Source organism: Varroa jacobsoni, unplaced genomic scaffold, assembly GCF_002532875.2.
Source record: "Varroa jacobsoni isolate VJ856 unplaced genomic scaffold, vjacob_1.0 scaffold_1296, whole genome shotgun sequence".
Classification (NCBI taxonomy): Eukaryota; Metazoa; Arthropoda; class Arachnida; order Mesostigmata; family Varroidae; genus Varroa; species Varroa jacobsoni.
The window spans coordinates 53,686-67,219 of NW_019214198.1; the positions used below are offsets into that span (position 1 = coordinate 53,686).

A 13,534-nucleotide genomic window follows, 5' to 3' on the forward strand; every position below is an offset into this window, starting at 1 on the left:
TATATATAAACTCGGGACATTTCTTTACCTGTTTGTTATCTTTCTAATTACAGAACATACACAGAAAATGTGTAAGCTACATGCAAGCGACGAGTTAATTTTTCCGCCGATATGTCAAATAGCCTCGTTGCCGAAGTAGATGTTGCCAAGAACAGAAGAACGCATATTTCGATAAAATCCGCAGCAAAAATAATAGCAGAAATACTCTTCCTGACCCCTCGTCTGCTCGTGCTTATAATTTAGACACCCTAATATAACAAGACACGCAATTGCCATGATTACTCAATTTCACTTAAAAGTACTCATATAAGATAAAAATCATTGAGAGCTGCAGTCACAAAAACTAGCTGCTAGACAATATAATATAACCAGTTGGAGGTTATATTTGAAGCTGTTGTAACCTAACAACATTTCCGAAGTTTTACAGATCTTAGCAGTTCATACATATATACACTTTATAATTGGACTGATGTTTTGTATGCCTCAATAATTCAATAAAATACATCTTGTAACTTCATTTACTCACCGATTAACAGTATTATAGAACGCGAACAATAAAGCAGATGACTTCAGTTTTTCGGATAATTTTACGGCGCTTTCAAGGTCCTTTATGAGATAGTTTTAATCTAACAAGTACATGATATTTCCTACAAATTCGTATCTACATTAACGCAGCGTTCAATGAACACTGCCAACTATTTGTTTTCTAACTCCTATCTACGACTACCCTATTAAATAACCAATGGACTTTATTCTAAGCCAATGAAAGTGGTCACGTTTGAGCGGTGTCGAATAATGCAAGTACTTTCAAACTGCCAAAGTTGGTGTGTTTTGGTCCGCAGCAGTATTAAACTGTTTCTTTTTTCAGCTCCAACCCATCACAAACGATTTGAAATATTCGAATAGATCGAGGAAAATATCAACTGCTTTTGTTCTTCTCTCGCTCAGATGTGCTGAACAGACGGTTTATTCTTGGTTGGCTGGCTGCTTTGTTTATAGAGGGCGCATTCGTTATAGTAGAATGGCGCCGCGCGATAATTTAAAGACAAAATTCGATGTACTTCAATGCACCGTAAGCGAATTCTATAATATCCAATAACTTTTCTATATCATTAAATACGTTCAATTGTTCACAGTGGCATGCGAGAGTTGCAAGGCTGCAGTAGTATGAATTGATGCAAATATCACCTCAACTCAGAAATGGCCGGTTTCAGTTATTATTTGACCTTAGTTGGGACACATACCCTAAGCTGAAAAGTATACTGCAAGGATAATGTGAATGTAAAAAAATTCGTATTTAAATAGTCGGCCACATTTTTTTTCATATATAAAAAGGGCTTCATTTTTGTCTAACAAAAGAAACCTTTGGATAGATAACGTTCCCCGAATTCATTACATTGCGCTTTTACATGGCAATTCTAAGATACTCTGCGCAGCTACGAAAAGTAAGATTACAATATTAAATCATGGCTTATATAGGTGCAAACGTCGTTTAGGCTTTATCGACCTATGACTATCTGATGGATCTTCTAATCAAAATGTGTATTTATGCTACCAAAAAATGGTTTCCAACGGTCAATAGCGAGTAGTAAGGACGTTGATCATATATGATCATTATGCAACAAAACTGTCTAAAGCGGGTTGCGGAATGGGTCGGGCCAACCTTCGGCATGGGGTACCTAAAAGCTTTTTGGCTTAGACATATTTATAGAAAGTCATGCAGAATGGGTGTGGTAATGTACAAGCAGAGCAATTGCTTCTTACCACTTTCACTACTTACTTTATTGTTACTATTATTTATCTACTAGTTATATTTAATATTAAGCATGCAAACAGCTGCGAACTAAATCTGTCTAAAACAGCCATCCTTCTAAAGCTGAACGATCCTGTCTTGGGGAAAAAAACGTTCGATGCTATATAGAGGACTGAAACATAGTTTCAACAGCGAAACAAAATACTCCAATATCCTATGAGAGGGCAAAAGTTAAAGTAGATATTGAGGGTTTTTCCTCTCAGTCGCTAAATACAAATAACTTGTGATGAGGAAAAGGAATCTGGATTCGTATCTGACGAGAGTCAAGCAGCGAGCCGATTTGTCGTGGTAAAATGGACATCAGATCAGCGACTGATCCTACTTTGTTTGACTTCCTTGGATTTCTATGCAGCAGAAGCTTTTATTTACAAGTTTTAGCTATTTAGACAAAGATTTTCGCGCTGGAATACAAAGAAGCTGAACTGTACGTCAATAAAGTTAATCGGGATGCAAAAGAGACGGGGTCACGTTGGCTTTCAGGCAGTCCACTAAGTTCTTTGGTTCAAAGCAGTATCGCCTGACAACGCGGAGGCCTGCTCTCGGGGGACAGTTTTTGTCCGTAACTACTTTAAAGCCGCTGGATATGAGGAGTGGCCAGCGAATAAGACGGATTATATCACACACCAATGCAGTTATTTTATCAAAATTCTCAGGGCAGCAGAAGAACTGTAGGAGGTACCATAAGGGGAGAGCTGCAGTGGGGTAAAGCGATTAACAGGATGAGTAAAACTGGGTAAATCTTGGGAGCGGCATAGCGAATGCCTCATAGCCACACCAGCTGAAAAATATCAATAATAATAATAATAATAAACAATAGATAATAGATAACTCTAAAGTGGAGTAACAGCGGCATAATTATTATGTAAAATGGGGATTTGGGAGAGGCTGCTGGTTCATTCTATTGATTTAATGGCTAAGTGAAGAGCTATCGGGAATTTCCGCAAATATTCGTCTATAAAAAAACTGGCCGATTATTCGGGAAAAATAAGGATATTTCAAAGATACGAAGTGCGCCAGATGGAAGAAATGGATCTACATAGATGCTGTGATGAAAACAACGAAGACAAAGATATTTATAAGTGGCGATTCTTCTTTTTCCTTTATTTCTTGATACTTGTGACTACAACTATTAGACGTGACGGACTTGATGGCGATGGCGATGCTGATGATGGCAAGTGTAGTAGAATTCATGCGGTTTCATTTCAATGATTTATTATAGTGAAATCGCGCTCGTCTCTTCCCCTGTCGCCGCCATTTCAGTTATTACTCTATTTTATCCTTTTGTCTGGTCGCTGGTTCGCTCGCTCGAATCTTCATACGTGCGCTCCGTCTCACTCAGTCACGTTCACTGCTTCAACTTCGTCAGTCTTTCAGTTTTCCTTGACACGTTCATTTAATCGCATGAAGTCATTTTTTTGTCTCTATCCCACCGTAGCCTTATTGAAGTTGTTCTAGTTTTGGAAAGTATTGCACCATTGAATCTCGGTCAGTTCCCATCAGTGTAAACGATCTTTTGAATTTGAACGTCTTGTTGTTTGTGTTCATCAGGTAATACAGGAACGTCGATTTGAATAATATTATCCCTGATTACTTTTTCCTCTCTATTTTCTGTATCCCATTTTGTATATTTAAGGATCATCTGTATTAGACAGCACATGATTTTGTTTGATAACTGTCGAGTGTTCTAAAATATTTTTCTAAATATATTTACACAGTGAATGAGCTCAGCCGGTTTCGGCATCATCAGTAAAGATATTTATGAAGCTCGCACCCTGTTATTTCGTATCTAGATAAAGTACTCTTCGCTTCATCATTATGTTTTCTATATGTATGTTAAAAACTCATTAGGATTTATTTTATATTGATGTAAGAATTCCGTAAGCGAATTTAGTGCCTGAAATGTTAACGTTGATTTAGATTGGCTTGATAGATAAACTGTGGATCTTTCATTAATAATTATATTATTAGAGAAAAATAATATATCTAGTGAAGTGCGTATCCGTTTTTCACCTTTGTAGACCATGGCTGCGGAATAATCATAGCAAAGACAAAACTTAGGACAAGTTAATGATAATGAACGTCCGGGTTACTGTTACTGTAGCCAGTGTATCGATGGCGAGAAGCAAAAAGAACTTTTTTTAGTACGAAACTTAAGCAATTTGCTATTTGTTAGGTCGACAATGTCGCTATGCCTATAATAAAGATTTAATAGCATTAGTATTATATACAGACTTAAATAGGAATCCTATATTCACATATCTTTCAGCGCGTGCGTACGTATGTCTGTCTGTAATTGGGTATAACTAACTATTGTAATAAATAAATGCAAGATGATGGGAGAAAAAGGTCAGGTTATAATCGGATATCCACGATGTTGATGTGATTTTTGCTTTGTGAGGAAGTATATAATGAATATTTATTGGTTTTCCTAAAGCGTGTTTTTTTTCGAACAATGATGATATACTTATAGTAAAAAAACAACATTGAGACTGAGTAATTTACGTTTCAGCACTGACAGTTTCGAACAGAACTCGAAACAACACATGTGGTCCTGTTTCCGTTAACTTAAAACAGCGGGCTTCTATTAAATATCATGTTCAACCTTTTGGCCTACGTCAACAGTTTCATATGTACAGTTTTGAGCCCGAAATTTTAGTTTATGTAGGAGCTTCATTCTCGCTTCATGGATCGCTCGAAGGAGGTTTTCCTTAACATATCTGAGATGAAATATACATATTTCCAAATGAAGTCGTTCCCAAATCTTAGTCGCCCTTCAGTTGATCACAAAGTTCTTATATTTGTTGCGTCATGAAAGGCTTGTTACGAATTCGAATACCTTACCACAAGGTCTTTCGGCCGTTTGTATGTATACAGACTTTGACCGGCAACGCGTGTTAGATGCTTGGTAACACCCTTTTCACACAGTGGATTTCTTATCGTCCATCTGTTCGAGTTGGCCTTAGTCCCACAAAAACACTGTGTTAGTAATGATCGTTGAGTTGCATTTCCTACCCTATGTATATTATTTATACCTGTATACAATACGCGTCGAAGCGTTCACACATTCTAGGCCTATTCAGTCGTCTACGTTGATGCCCGGCACTGGCGATACTACTGATTAACGAAGATCGTTTCTCTCTGCTGTACTTGTCACCGGCTTCCCTATGATTACTACGACGTTTACTTAACATGATAATTTCAACTTAACTAATCATTAGTTCAATTCGACATATAGAAGCTTTCCAATTATTAGAGACTTCCTCTAGAAATAGGGTAATGGAAGACGTGGAAGTGTGAATGCTCAGACAGCACCGTTCCCTTAACACGGAAGGCTGTTATAGATATATATATTGAATAACAGAAACTGTGCTTTATCATTGTCATCATTGACTATAGACTTGCCCTATATGCGGGCGAAAATTTCTAGCGTTTTATTATCTATCGTTTATATCTATCGTTGACAATCCCAATTCTACGCAAACATGCGTAACGATTTCTTTGATAAAACTCTCCAATGTAAGTTCACTTCAACCGTGACTCGACATTTGATTTCGTTCAATTCACCCTTCAGCGTCTGTATGGGTTAAATTATATTAATTTACGTAGCTGGTGCCTAGCAGTCAATGAAGAGTACCGCCTCATTAATTGTTTTCCTACTGAAACGTGTAGACAAGATTGGAATACCTTTGTCGGTAGGCCCTCATAAATCCAACTTTATCGACAATAACTCGTCGTTTCTACGTTTACAATAGGAGTATAGTGTAATTCCGTGTTGTGTCGTGTGCGTCCGAATCGGACTAGTCTGTTATAGGTATTCCTGTTGCAACACGGTCGGCGTAAGTTGATTCAAGATAATTTACATGGCTACCAAGGACGTATTAGATGATCTGCTCGGGCGTATCATTCAGTCATTTATAGTCGAGATCGCCGTACTCGAAACCGCGCAGTTTAAAAGAGTTCCTGAAAGGTAGTCTCTACAGTGGCCACCATTCCCTGTGGCGCTTGCTGTGGCGGGCCGGCGAAGTCAAGAGGGTTTGAGGTTGATAGGGGCGAAGCTTCGGAGAATGAGCTGATCTCACCCGGGGACTGTGGCAAAGTAGTCGGTGGCTGAGTCACCAACGGGGCCGATGGGTCGTGATTTCGAAGGTTGTTGCGTCGCCATTTTGCGCGAGCGTTCTGGAACCACACCTAGAATTCAATCACAAAGCATAATATAAGTAACCCCAAATACGAAAACTAAAATGATACCCATTCAAGTATTAAACAAGGGGAATTTGTGATCGTATTTATTAAACAGTAAAAAAAAAAAAAAAAGGAAAAAGAAAGTTATCAAAATCTTCTAGTTACTGCATTACCGTTCCCTACTTGAATTTCCATGGGAAATATGGTGTTTGTGGTCTACTATATGTAATATTATTTGTTTCATATGATATCAGGTCAAAGACAAAGCTAGAAAGCGGCATTTTTTTTTAATATAAAAACTACTCATGTCTCATGAATAAATAGATGAAAAGTCTTAAGACCACTAGAAACAGCCAATAGAGTTCTCCAACTGCCCTCCGCGCCGACATGTAATTGAGTCAATCACTTTCTAGATACTTGCCTTTACACTGAAGGCTTTGTCAGTCTTGTTCAGCCTAGTTAGTCGTTTATACATTATTATCCGCCACAATTGAAAACTCTGACTTTCATTAAAAATTAGGTGTAACGCGTTTTACAATATACCACAGGGTAAAGCGAACCTGTATAAAAATACTTTGTCAGTCGCCTCAACGCCCTTTTCTAGCGAAATCTGAGTGTAACAATAGTTTTATAAACGGAAAGGCATATACTGAGAAACAAAGTATTATTATTTTGATTTGTTAAGTATGACTAGCCTAAAATCGCACACTTGTTGACTAATAAAACTGAAGAAGTATTGAAATTCGTAGGCGGATTATTTAGGGACCAATGGAAAATATTGGAGATCTTTGGCTGTTTAAATTATCACAGATAAAAGATATTCCTGGGATGCCACAGATGGGAACTACTGATCAGTGCCATAAATACACTTCAAATCGATACTTATATGCAATTATTTTTTCATTTAAAAGTACCTTTTTTTTTTTTTACTTTTCTAATGCACTTTACCTAGGGACATATGTATCTATATATAACAGTAGCTATATCTAAAAAAAAATCAGTGTGAAGTCAATATCAATAAATACCTTTCGGTTAATCGTTTTACTATACGTCTATTTGTATGACAAGAACCGTCTCCTCACCTGCAAGACCCTCTTGGAGAGGCCAGTCTTTTGCGCCAGCTGTTTGAGGTCCTTGGCGTCGGGGTTCTGATTGATGGAAAAGTAGCTTTTCATCGTTCGCAGCTGGTGATGTTTGAACGAGGTGCGCATGCGCTTCGTACGTTGGCTTCCTCCGCCAACAACGCAGTTGCCCAATCCCGCTATCTTGTGGTCAGCCAATGAGGTGAGCGGAGAGAGCGTGCTACTTGGAGAGAGCTGACATTCAAGTGGAGCTAAAATAGGACAAACCAAGTTACTCTTAAATGTTGGTATGATGTACGTTATAGAACCATCGCTGCCTATATGGCCATACTTGGCCACATAAACAGCGATAGTCCGTTTGCGGCTAAAGTCCTAGCTGCTAGCAGTTATATACTATTATTGGCAACACGAATTGGCAGCATGGATGAAGTTCTCGTCCGACCGCAACTGAGGAAACCACAAAGACTAAGCCAGCAAGCTGTTCAAGGACCAGGCTAGGAAAGCAAAAGGCACCGATTAAAACACCGCAAGTCGGCTAGGGACTAAATCACCACAGAAGGTATACCACCTTCAGGGCAATCGCTGATACTTCTTATTAGGCGCCGTCAGGTGGTGGTCCATGTAGATACGTAAAGCAAAAAGTCGGAACCGAGATTTGCTTGCGAAGGACTAGTGTTGGCGGAAAGAGGTTTGACCCACGAAAAAGATCAGATGCGTGCCATACGGGGAGCAAGCGGCTATATACTGTACAAAATTATTAGATCCGGACTAGAAATCCGGCAAGGGATAAGCGCCGACGACGAACGGAACGCAAAGATGTCACGACGTAGACAGCCAATGACATTGCAATAAGGACATAAAACCATTGGCACGCTGAATTGTGAAACCTGCAGCCGCACAGAAAATACGCGAATGTTGCGTCAACCCGGCATGGATAGTAGTGATGGCTGAGAGTTACGGGTAAAAATATAAACAATAAACATTTCGATCGCGGTTAGGGCCTTAACCGATAGCCGCAATATTGTCAGTCTTCGATTAACGGTCCTTCTATAACGTATATATTTTTCCTTTCAAATATGTCAGTGAGCAGTATACATTAAAGGATGCGTCATATTAATAACTTTTTTTTAACAAAAAAGAAGCTCTCGTATTGCACCTCAAATGTAGACTTTTTAGTTATTTAGAATCTGACGACATATCGTAAACATATCGCGGCCTAGTTTAAAACCGTGCACTTCTGTCTTAAAACAAGCATTAAACAAGCTTTTTACAATTGAATATACACACGAATTAACCAATTTATTTTAAAGTTTTGTATTACTACGGCACTGGCTCTTGTACCTCAGCTTTGATCGACTTTAGGCAATCAATCTTGATCAATAATTTATTGTCAACTTTAGGGCAGCTTTTTTTTTCTTACTAATTAATAAGCATGCTTTTATAGTTGAACACATCGTTTGCCAGATTAAATCAACACGCATAAAAATCTTCACAAGTACTTTGCTATGGTCTTTAAGAAAACAGGACTACTTCTTCTATCGATTCTATAAAACTATACATCGCGATGTTATCTTTCGTTATCCAACCAGTTGGCTTCTGCAGACTAAACCTCCCGACAGACAAACAACGTGACAGATAACCATAACAACATCGACTTAACATGATCCTGCTACGCTTTCTGCTGCCGTTCAATAAAATCAATGGAGGGCATCCTAGCCTCGTATCTGCCGCTCTGTCTCAAGCCGTTGACGCGTACTTACCAGCTAACAAAGCTCACAACAACAGCCAACAGCACAGACCCATATTTCCCCATTTTCTTGTTCGTTCATTTTATGCGACTGCTATTGTACACATCGGCCCCAATCATCTGACAACGTCACGCATAAAAGATCATCGACATGAGACAGGCGGCTGTAACGGCACGATCAGAGAATTCATATTCATCGAGTCTGAAAGGTTTGCAACGAGGAAAGCCTTGCCCCGCAGAACTATACTATCGACTTGTCTCTGTTACAGCCATTGGTTTTCTTCCAGTTTTTCGTAGCTGCTGTTGTTGTTTCAGAAAGAAACCATATTTATTCCCACGCTTTGTTAGCGAAACAGATTGTTACTCGGCGTTTGATCTGTTGGTCTTACTCGGTCTACCGGCTTAGTGATTTATCATGACCAGCTTTTTGGTGGTATAGTATTAGGTCTACACGTTTCTCTCCATTTTCATCGACTCTTCTATTTTGTGGTGCGCTAGTAGTTCTAGAAAACTGGGATTGGTAGAAATCATTTGCCAAGGAAACAATGCGTGTCTCGTAGTATGCAACAATTAGCCGCTTGGCGCACATAGCGACGCAGGTACCGTGAAGCGCAGACGACCTTGCGTTTGGTTCTGCCAGGTTGCCTTAGCAACGAGTCGCATGACGACGTACCTGATATATTTTATAAGTCAAAGGAATTGCGTATTAACTAGAACTTATTGGAAGCGGTTTTTTTCTTTTGTCGGGAGCACAGATAACGGAAGTTCGTGATTCTATCAGTATCATCTGTGTCTTTATGGTGCATTATTTCTTTAAGTGAACATCTGATATCAGATGATAATCTATCGTTATTATTAATATAAGATGGTGTTAACATTTTACCACAACAACTGTTATCGATAAAGCTGTTTTAACAAATCTAAACTTGTAGGTAGACGAACAATTCAGTAAGAATGGCGTTACTACATAAGCAGGCCGTGAAAAAGCGCTTCTCACCATATTAATGCTCTGCTTTTTTCCCATTAGACGACATCACAAAGTCTACAACGTTTAAACCTTGTACTCTCTAGTAGATGAAAACAACATGTATACCTAAGTGCGTACAGGTAATTCAATAAATATGAATAGAAATAATTTCTTGAATCATCCATATTCATTACTATCGTAGAAAGCCTTCGCCCTTTAAAACGTAATAGGCTCTTATAATTAATGTTGTTTTCTACATTTTTCAAAAAAATAACACCCGGTTAACTAAACCGAACATAGCTGTTTTTTGTTGAAGCATTGATCAGTATTATGGTGTTCATTTTTTGTTAACCACAAGAAGATGTTATTCCGAAAACAGGACAAAAAACTGATGCCCTTCTTAACTTGGTCTTATTCGGCAAAAAGGAATCATAACATAACAGAAGTCATTTCGTTTGAGAATTCCCTTTCAGTAGAGGCCCCTCCCTATTGCCTCTGATACCTTCAAATCACATTGAATATTGAAACTACCTGGTTACCTTAATTATGCTCTTCTCACGGTGTCAAATATAATGAACGGAAAAGGAAAGGATATAACGCTGCAGAAAAAGAAAAGCCAATCACAAAGGTTGTATCTAGGCAGACAGTGTCCCGCAGCATCGCCGTGTAGAACTAATGAATTTTCTGAGGGCAGTCCTTTTGCATTCCTATTGAAACCTTTCCGTCTCGTCTGAGTTCATTGACCCAGTCATTCATGCTACTGATTTAACAATTAAAGGTTGATGTCATCAATGATTGCAGGCTATCGCAAGCATCATATGGAGCATGAATCATTCCCAAGATAGTGACAGCAAATGTATTGTGCTGTATGGGATGTTAAGGTCACAATCGTGCGCAACTGCGTGCACTGTCAGATTATATGCAAACGATTGATACATATACCTGGGAACTACATTTAACTTCGAAATAGGAAAACCAGGAAGGTTCACGTATGGTCTGATGGTAGATGAGGTACTCATGAATAGGTATATATATATAACGAGATCAGCTATTATAAAAGGATCATCTAGCTATATAGTTGGTATATAGAGGTGAAACCGAGACTTACTTTGTATGCACGGGGGCTGCGTTGGATTGCTGCCACTGTTGTTGTTGGGAGCATTGTTGTTACTGTTGCTGTTATTGTTGTTGTTTCCACATCCGTCGAGCTCAGAATCGGGTTTCCGCTTGCGGGGTCTACCCTTCTTAGGGGCAGGAACTTGAGCGGTCTGCAATGCCCCTGGTCCTGGTGATAGAGCCGGTGAGTATGAACAGGGTAGGCTGACTGCTGGTGAGAGCGGTCCTCCTCCGTCTGTTATGTCTTCCAGTTCACCGCCAGGGCCTAATGAGAGTGACATTGAGGAGAGCTCGCCTTCACTACATAGAGAATCAAAGTGTGCTCGACAATAAACCAGATTGTCCCGAATACCTGTGTACCCAAAACGGAATAAACATTTCAGTAAAATAGATTAGGAAGAGCCAATTCGAACGTATTTTTTGGGATAGTTCAGATAAAAACTATGTCTAGAGAGAGAGAGAGAGAGAGAGAGAGAGAGAGAGAGAGAAGGCCAGTATATGACGATGTGTTAACTGTCGAAAACGTGATCATCGGCCCTCCAGATGCACAGCTCTTTTAAAGCATTAGAGATAAGCACTTATTTCAGCAATAACAATAATAATAATGTTTGAGAGATTCGAAACAGCGCCCCCTGGTTGCTATCAACCAGAAACCTGGACAAGCGTTTGGGCCATTGTCTCAATCCTCAATCTGACAATGAAATATATTATTGTTATTGGCATGTTTCCCTACTAATTTTTTCTTCCTTTTTTTATGTCATACGAACCAAAATAGTCGCCCTGTGTGAGCGCAATGTTACACCATGCACAGGTGAAACAATGCATGTGATAAACTAGCTCTCGGGCCCTCATCACGAACTCCGAAGCGAAGATCCCTTGACAACACCTCGCACACTGTTTCCCGCTAAACAATCTGAAAAGAAAGCGAGACAGTCAGCTTAGGAAAAGCTTTAGAAAGAAAAAACATTTTGAATTGATTTTAACAACATAAAAAAAGAACAACTTACGAGACCGGAAAACTAACGATAGTACTTGTGAGGTACGACATGCAAACGGTGTGTATTATAAGCGAATGCGTTATTGTTGGTAGCGAGGTAAATGATAAAGGCATTCTAGCATATATACGAATCGAGCGGCCGGTATCATATGGTACCATTTACAGTTGAACTAAGTATTGAGATATCCTGCTAAAAGGACTAACGTTTCTTGACACCATTACCTCGACATAGGGCAGGCTCATTATTGATTACTTGCTGGTTACGGAGTGTGAAGATTTATTCACCAGGCCAACGCAGCTTCGTGCTCAGCTGATATTAAAAACTTAAATAAATCATTCAAGGCCAATAGGGTGTCACGGGATAGGACTTCCTTCTTTATGCCTGTTGTTTTAGCCATCAAAAAATCCTTGCTTTAATATTACTTTGACGAACATTTTTGGCTTCTAGGAGACAGTAAACCAAAATGAGATTTAAAAACAGCGAGTTCTTAATTGAAAGAAGATCACAATATAATAATATCATCCTACAAAATATATAAAGTTATTAGCAAAGATTCGCATTAGACAAATTAATGATTTTTGATTCTAAAGTAACTTTATATAGATATAAATAGTAAGTCTATCGCGAAGGTACTGATTCTGAAAGGTAGCATAAACATGATGGTGTTAGTATCCTGCATTGTCTGTAAGATCATTTTCCATAACATACTAATTGGTGATCATCATAATTATAAAAATAGCGTCATCTTTAGAAAAATACTAGTAAAATGTAATCTATTACCACAGGCTACTGCCATTCATGTTGGAGTACTACTGCAGCTCGGCTGTAGAAGTGTTGCACCTAGTCTATCTTTACACCCCCAGGCACCATTAATCAGTATATGCCCCATCACAGTCGTCAGCGGCCGCAGTAGCGACTGTGGAGTTTGAATAGCCGTAGCCGCTGGTGCTGCTGATAATGCTGCCAGGCTCATTGTGCCAAAGTGTGTCTCCATGAAGGAGCAGAAGGAAAATAAACGCAGGTCACCCTCCTTATCGCGTTTCTCGACAAACCTAATGTAAAAAGTCAATCGGTTGTCGCTGTTTACTCTCCGCCTTTTTGTGTTTTTTTGTCGTCGTCCTTTTTCTGCTGCTGATTGTTTGTCTTCTCTCCCGGTTTAAAGAAGACCCCCATCAGTTACGCTAGCGGCGTAAAAGACGGAGTACTACCGTAGAAACCGTAGTTGTAGTTTTAACAGTAGTGGTTGTACAAGCCGTTGAAGAGATGCTGAGCTCGATCCGAATGAACAGATATCAACCAAACGAGATAGTACAATTTAAGACCGTGCGAAGAGCAACTAGCTCCTAAGAGGAGTTAGATCACACGTGAACTAGACTGCTTAAATTTATGTCGCCCGCCATCAGCCGCTTCTCGATCAGCATCGTTAGACCGTCGTCCATTGCTGTGAGAGTGATGCGTCGTGATTCGGACTCATCTTCCTCATTGGCGCCTTCATTTGATGGAGTGGACTGAGCACCAGCTGACCGCTGGTGACTGCTCGCTAACGCAATTGCCGATTGTGCCATCAAACGTGAATTATTAGTAGGTCTCCGCAAAGGCACTGTGGTTACTTCCGTTTCCGGTGCATCA

General features: G+C 39.4%; 2 protein-coding genes across 4 annotated transcripts in view; both read right to left on the reverse strand.

The window, feature by feature from the left end:
* Positions 1–949, reverse strand: part of LOC111268522 (uncharacterized) — a 6,769-nt gene extending 5,820 nt beyond the window's left edge. For 2 of the 3 annotated variants that reach the window (XR_002685272.2, XM_086971724.1), the window contains exon 1: positions 527–949. The gene's annotated coding sequence lies outside the window, so the exon portion shown is untranslated. Of the gene's footprint in view, positions 1–28; positions 249–526 lie in introns of all 3 variants that reach the window. The other variant, XM_086971725.1, reaches the window with a different exon arrangement.
* A 1,936-nt stretch (positions 950–2,885) lies between these two features.
* LOC111268516 (LIM/homeobox protein Lhx9) overlaps positions 2,886–13,534 on the reverse strand; it is a 42,516-nt gene continuing 31,867 nt past the window's right edge. The window contains exons 2-5 of the mRNA XM_022847540.2: positions 11,675–11,820; positions 10,900–11,259; positions 7,078–7,328; positions 2,886–6,001 (exon numbers count right to left, since the gene is read on the reverse strand). Of these exons, the coding sequence (XP_022703275.1) occupies positions 5,762–6,001; positions 7,078–7,328; positions 10,900–11,259; positions 11,675–11,820 (997 nt within the window). The 3' untranslated portion in view covers positions 2,886–5,761. The remainder of the gene's footprint in view (positions 6,002–7,077; positions 7,329–10,899; positions 11,260–11,674; positions 11,821–13,534) is intronic.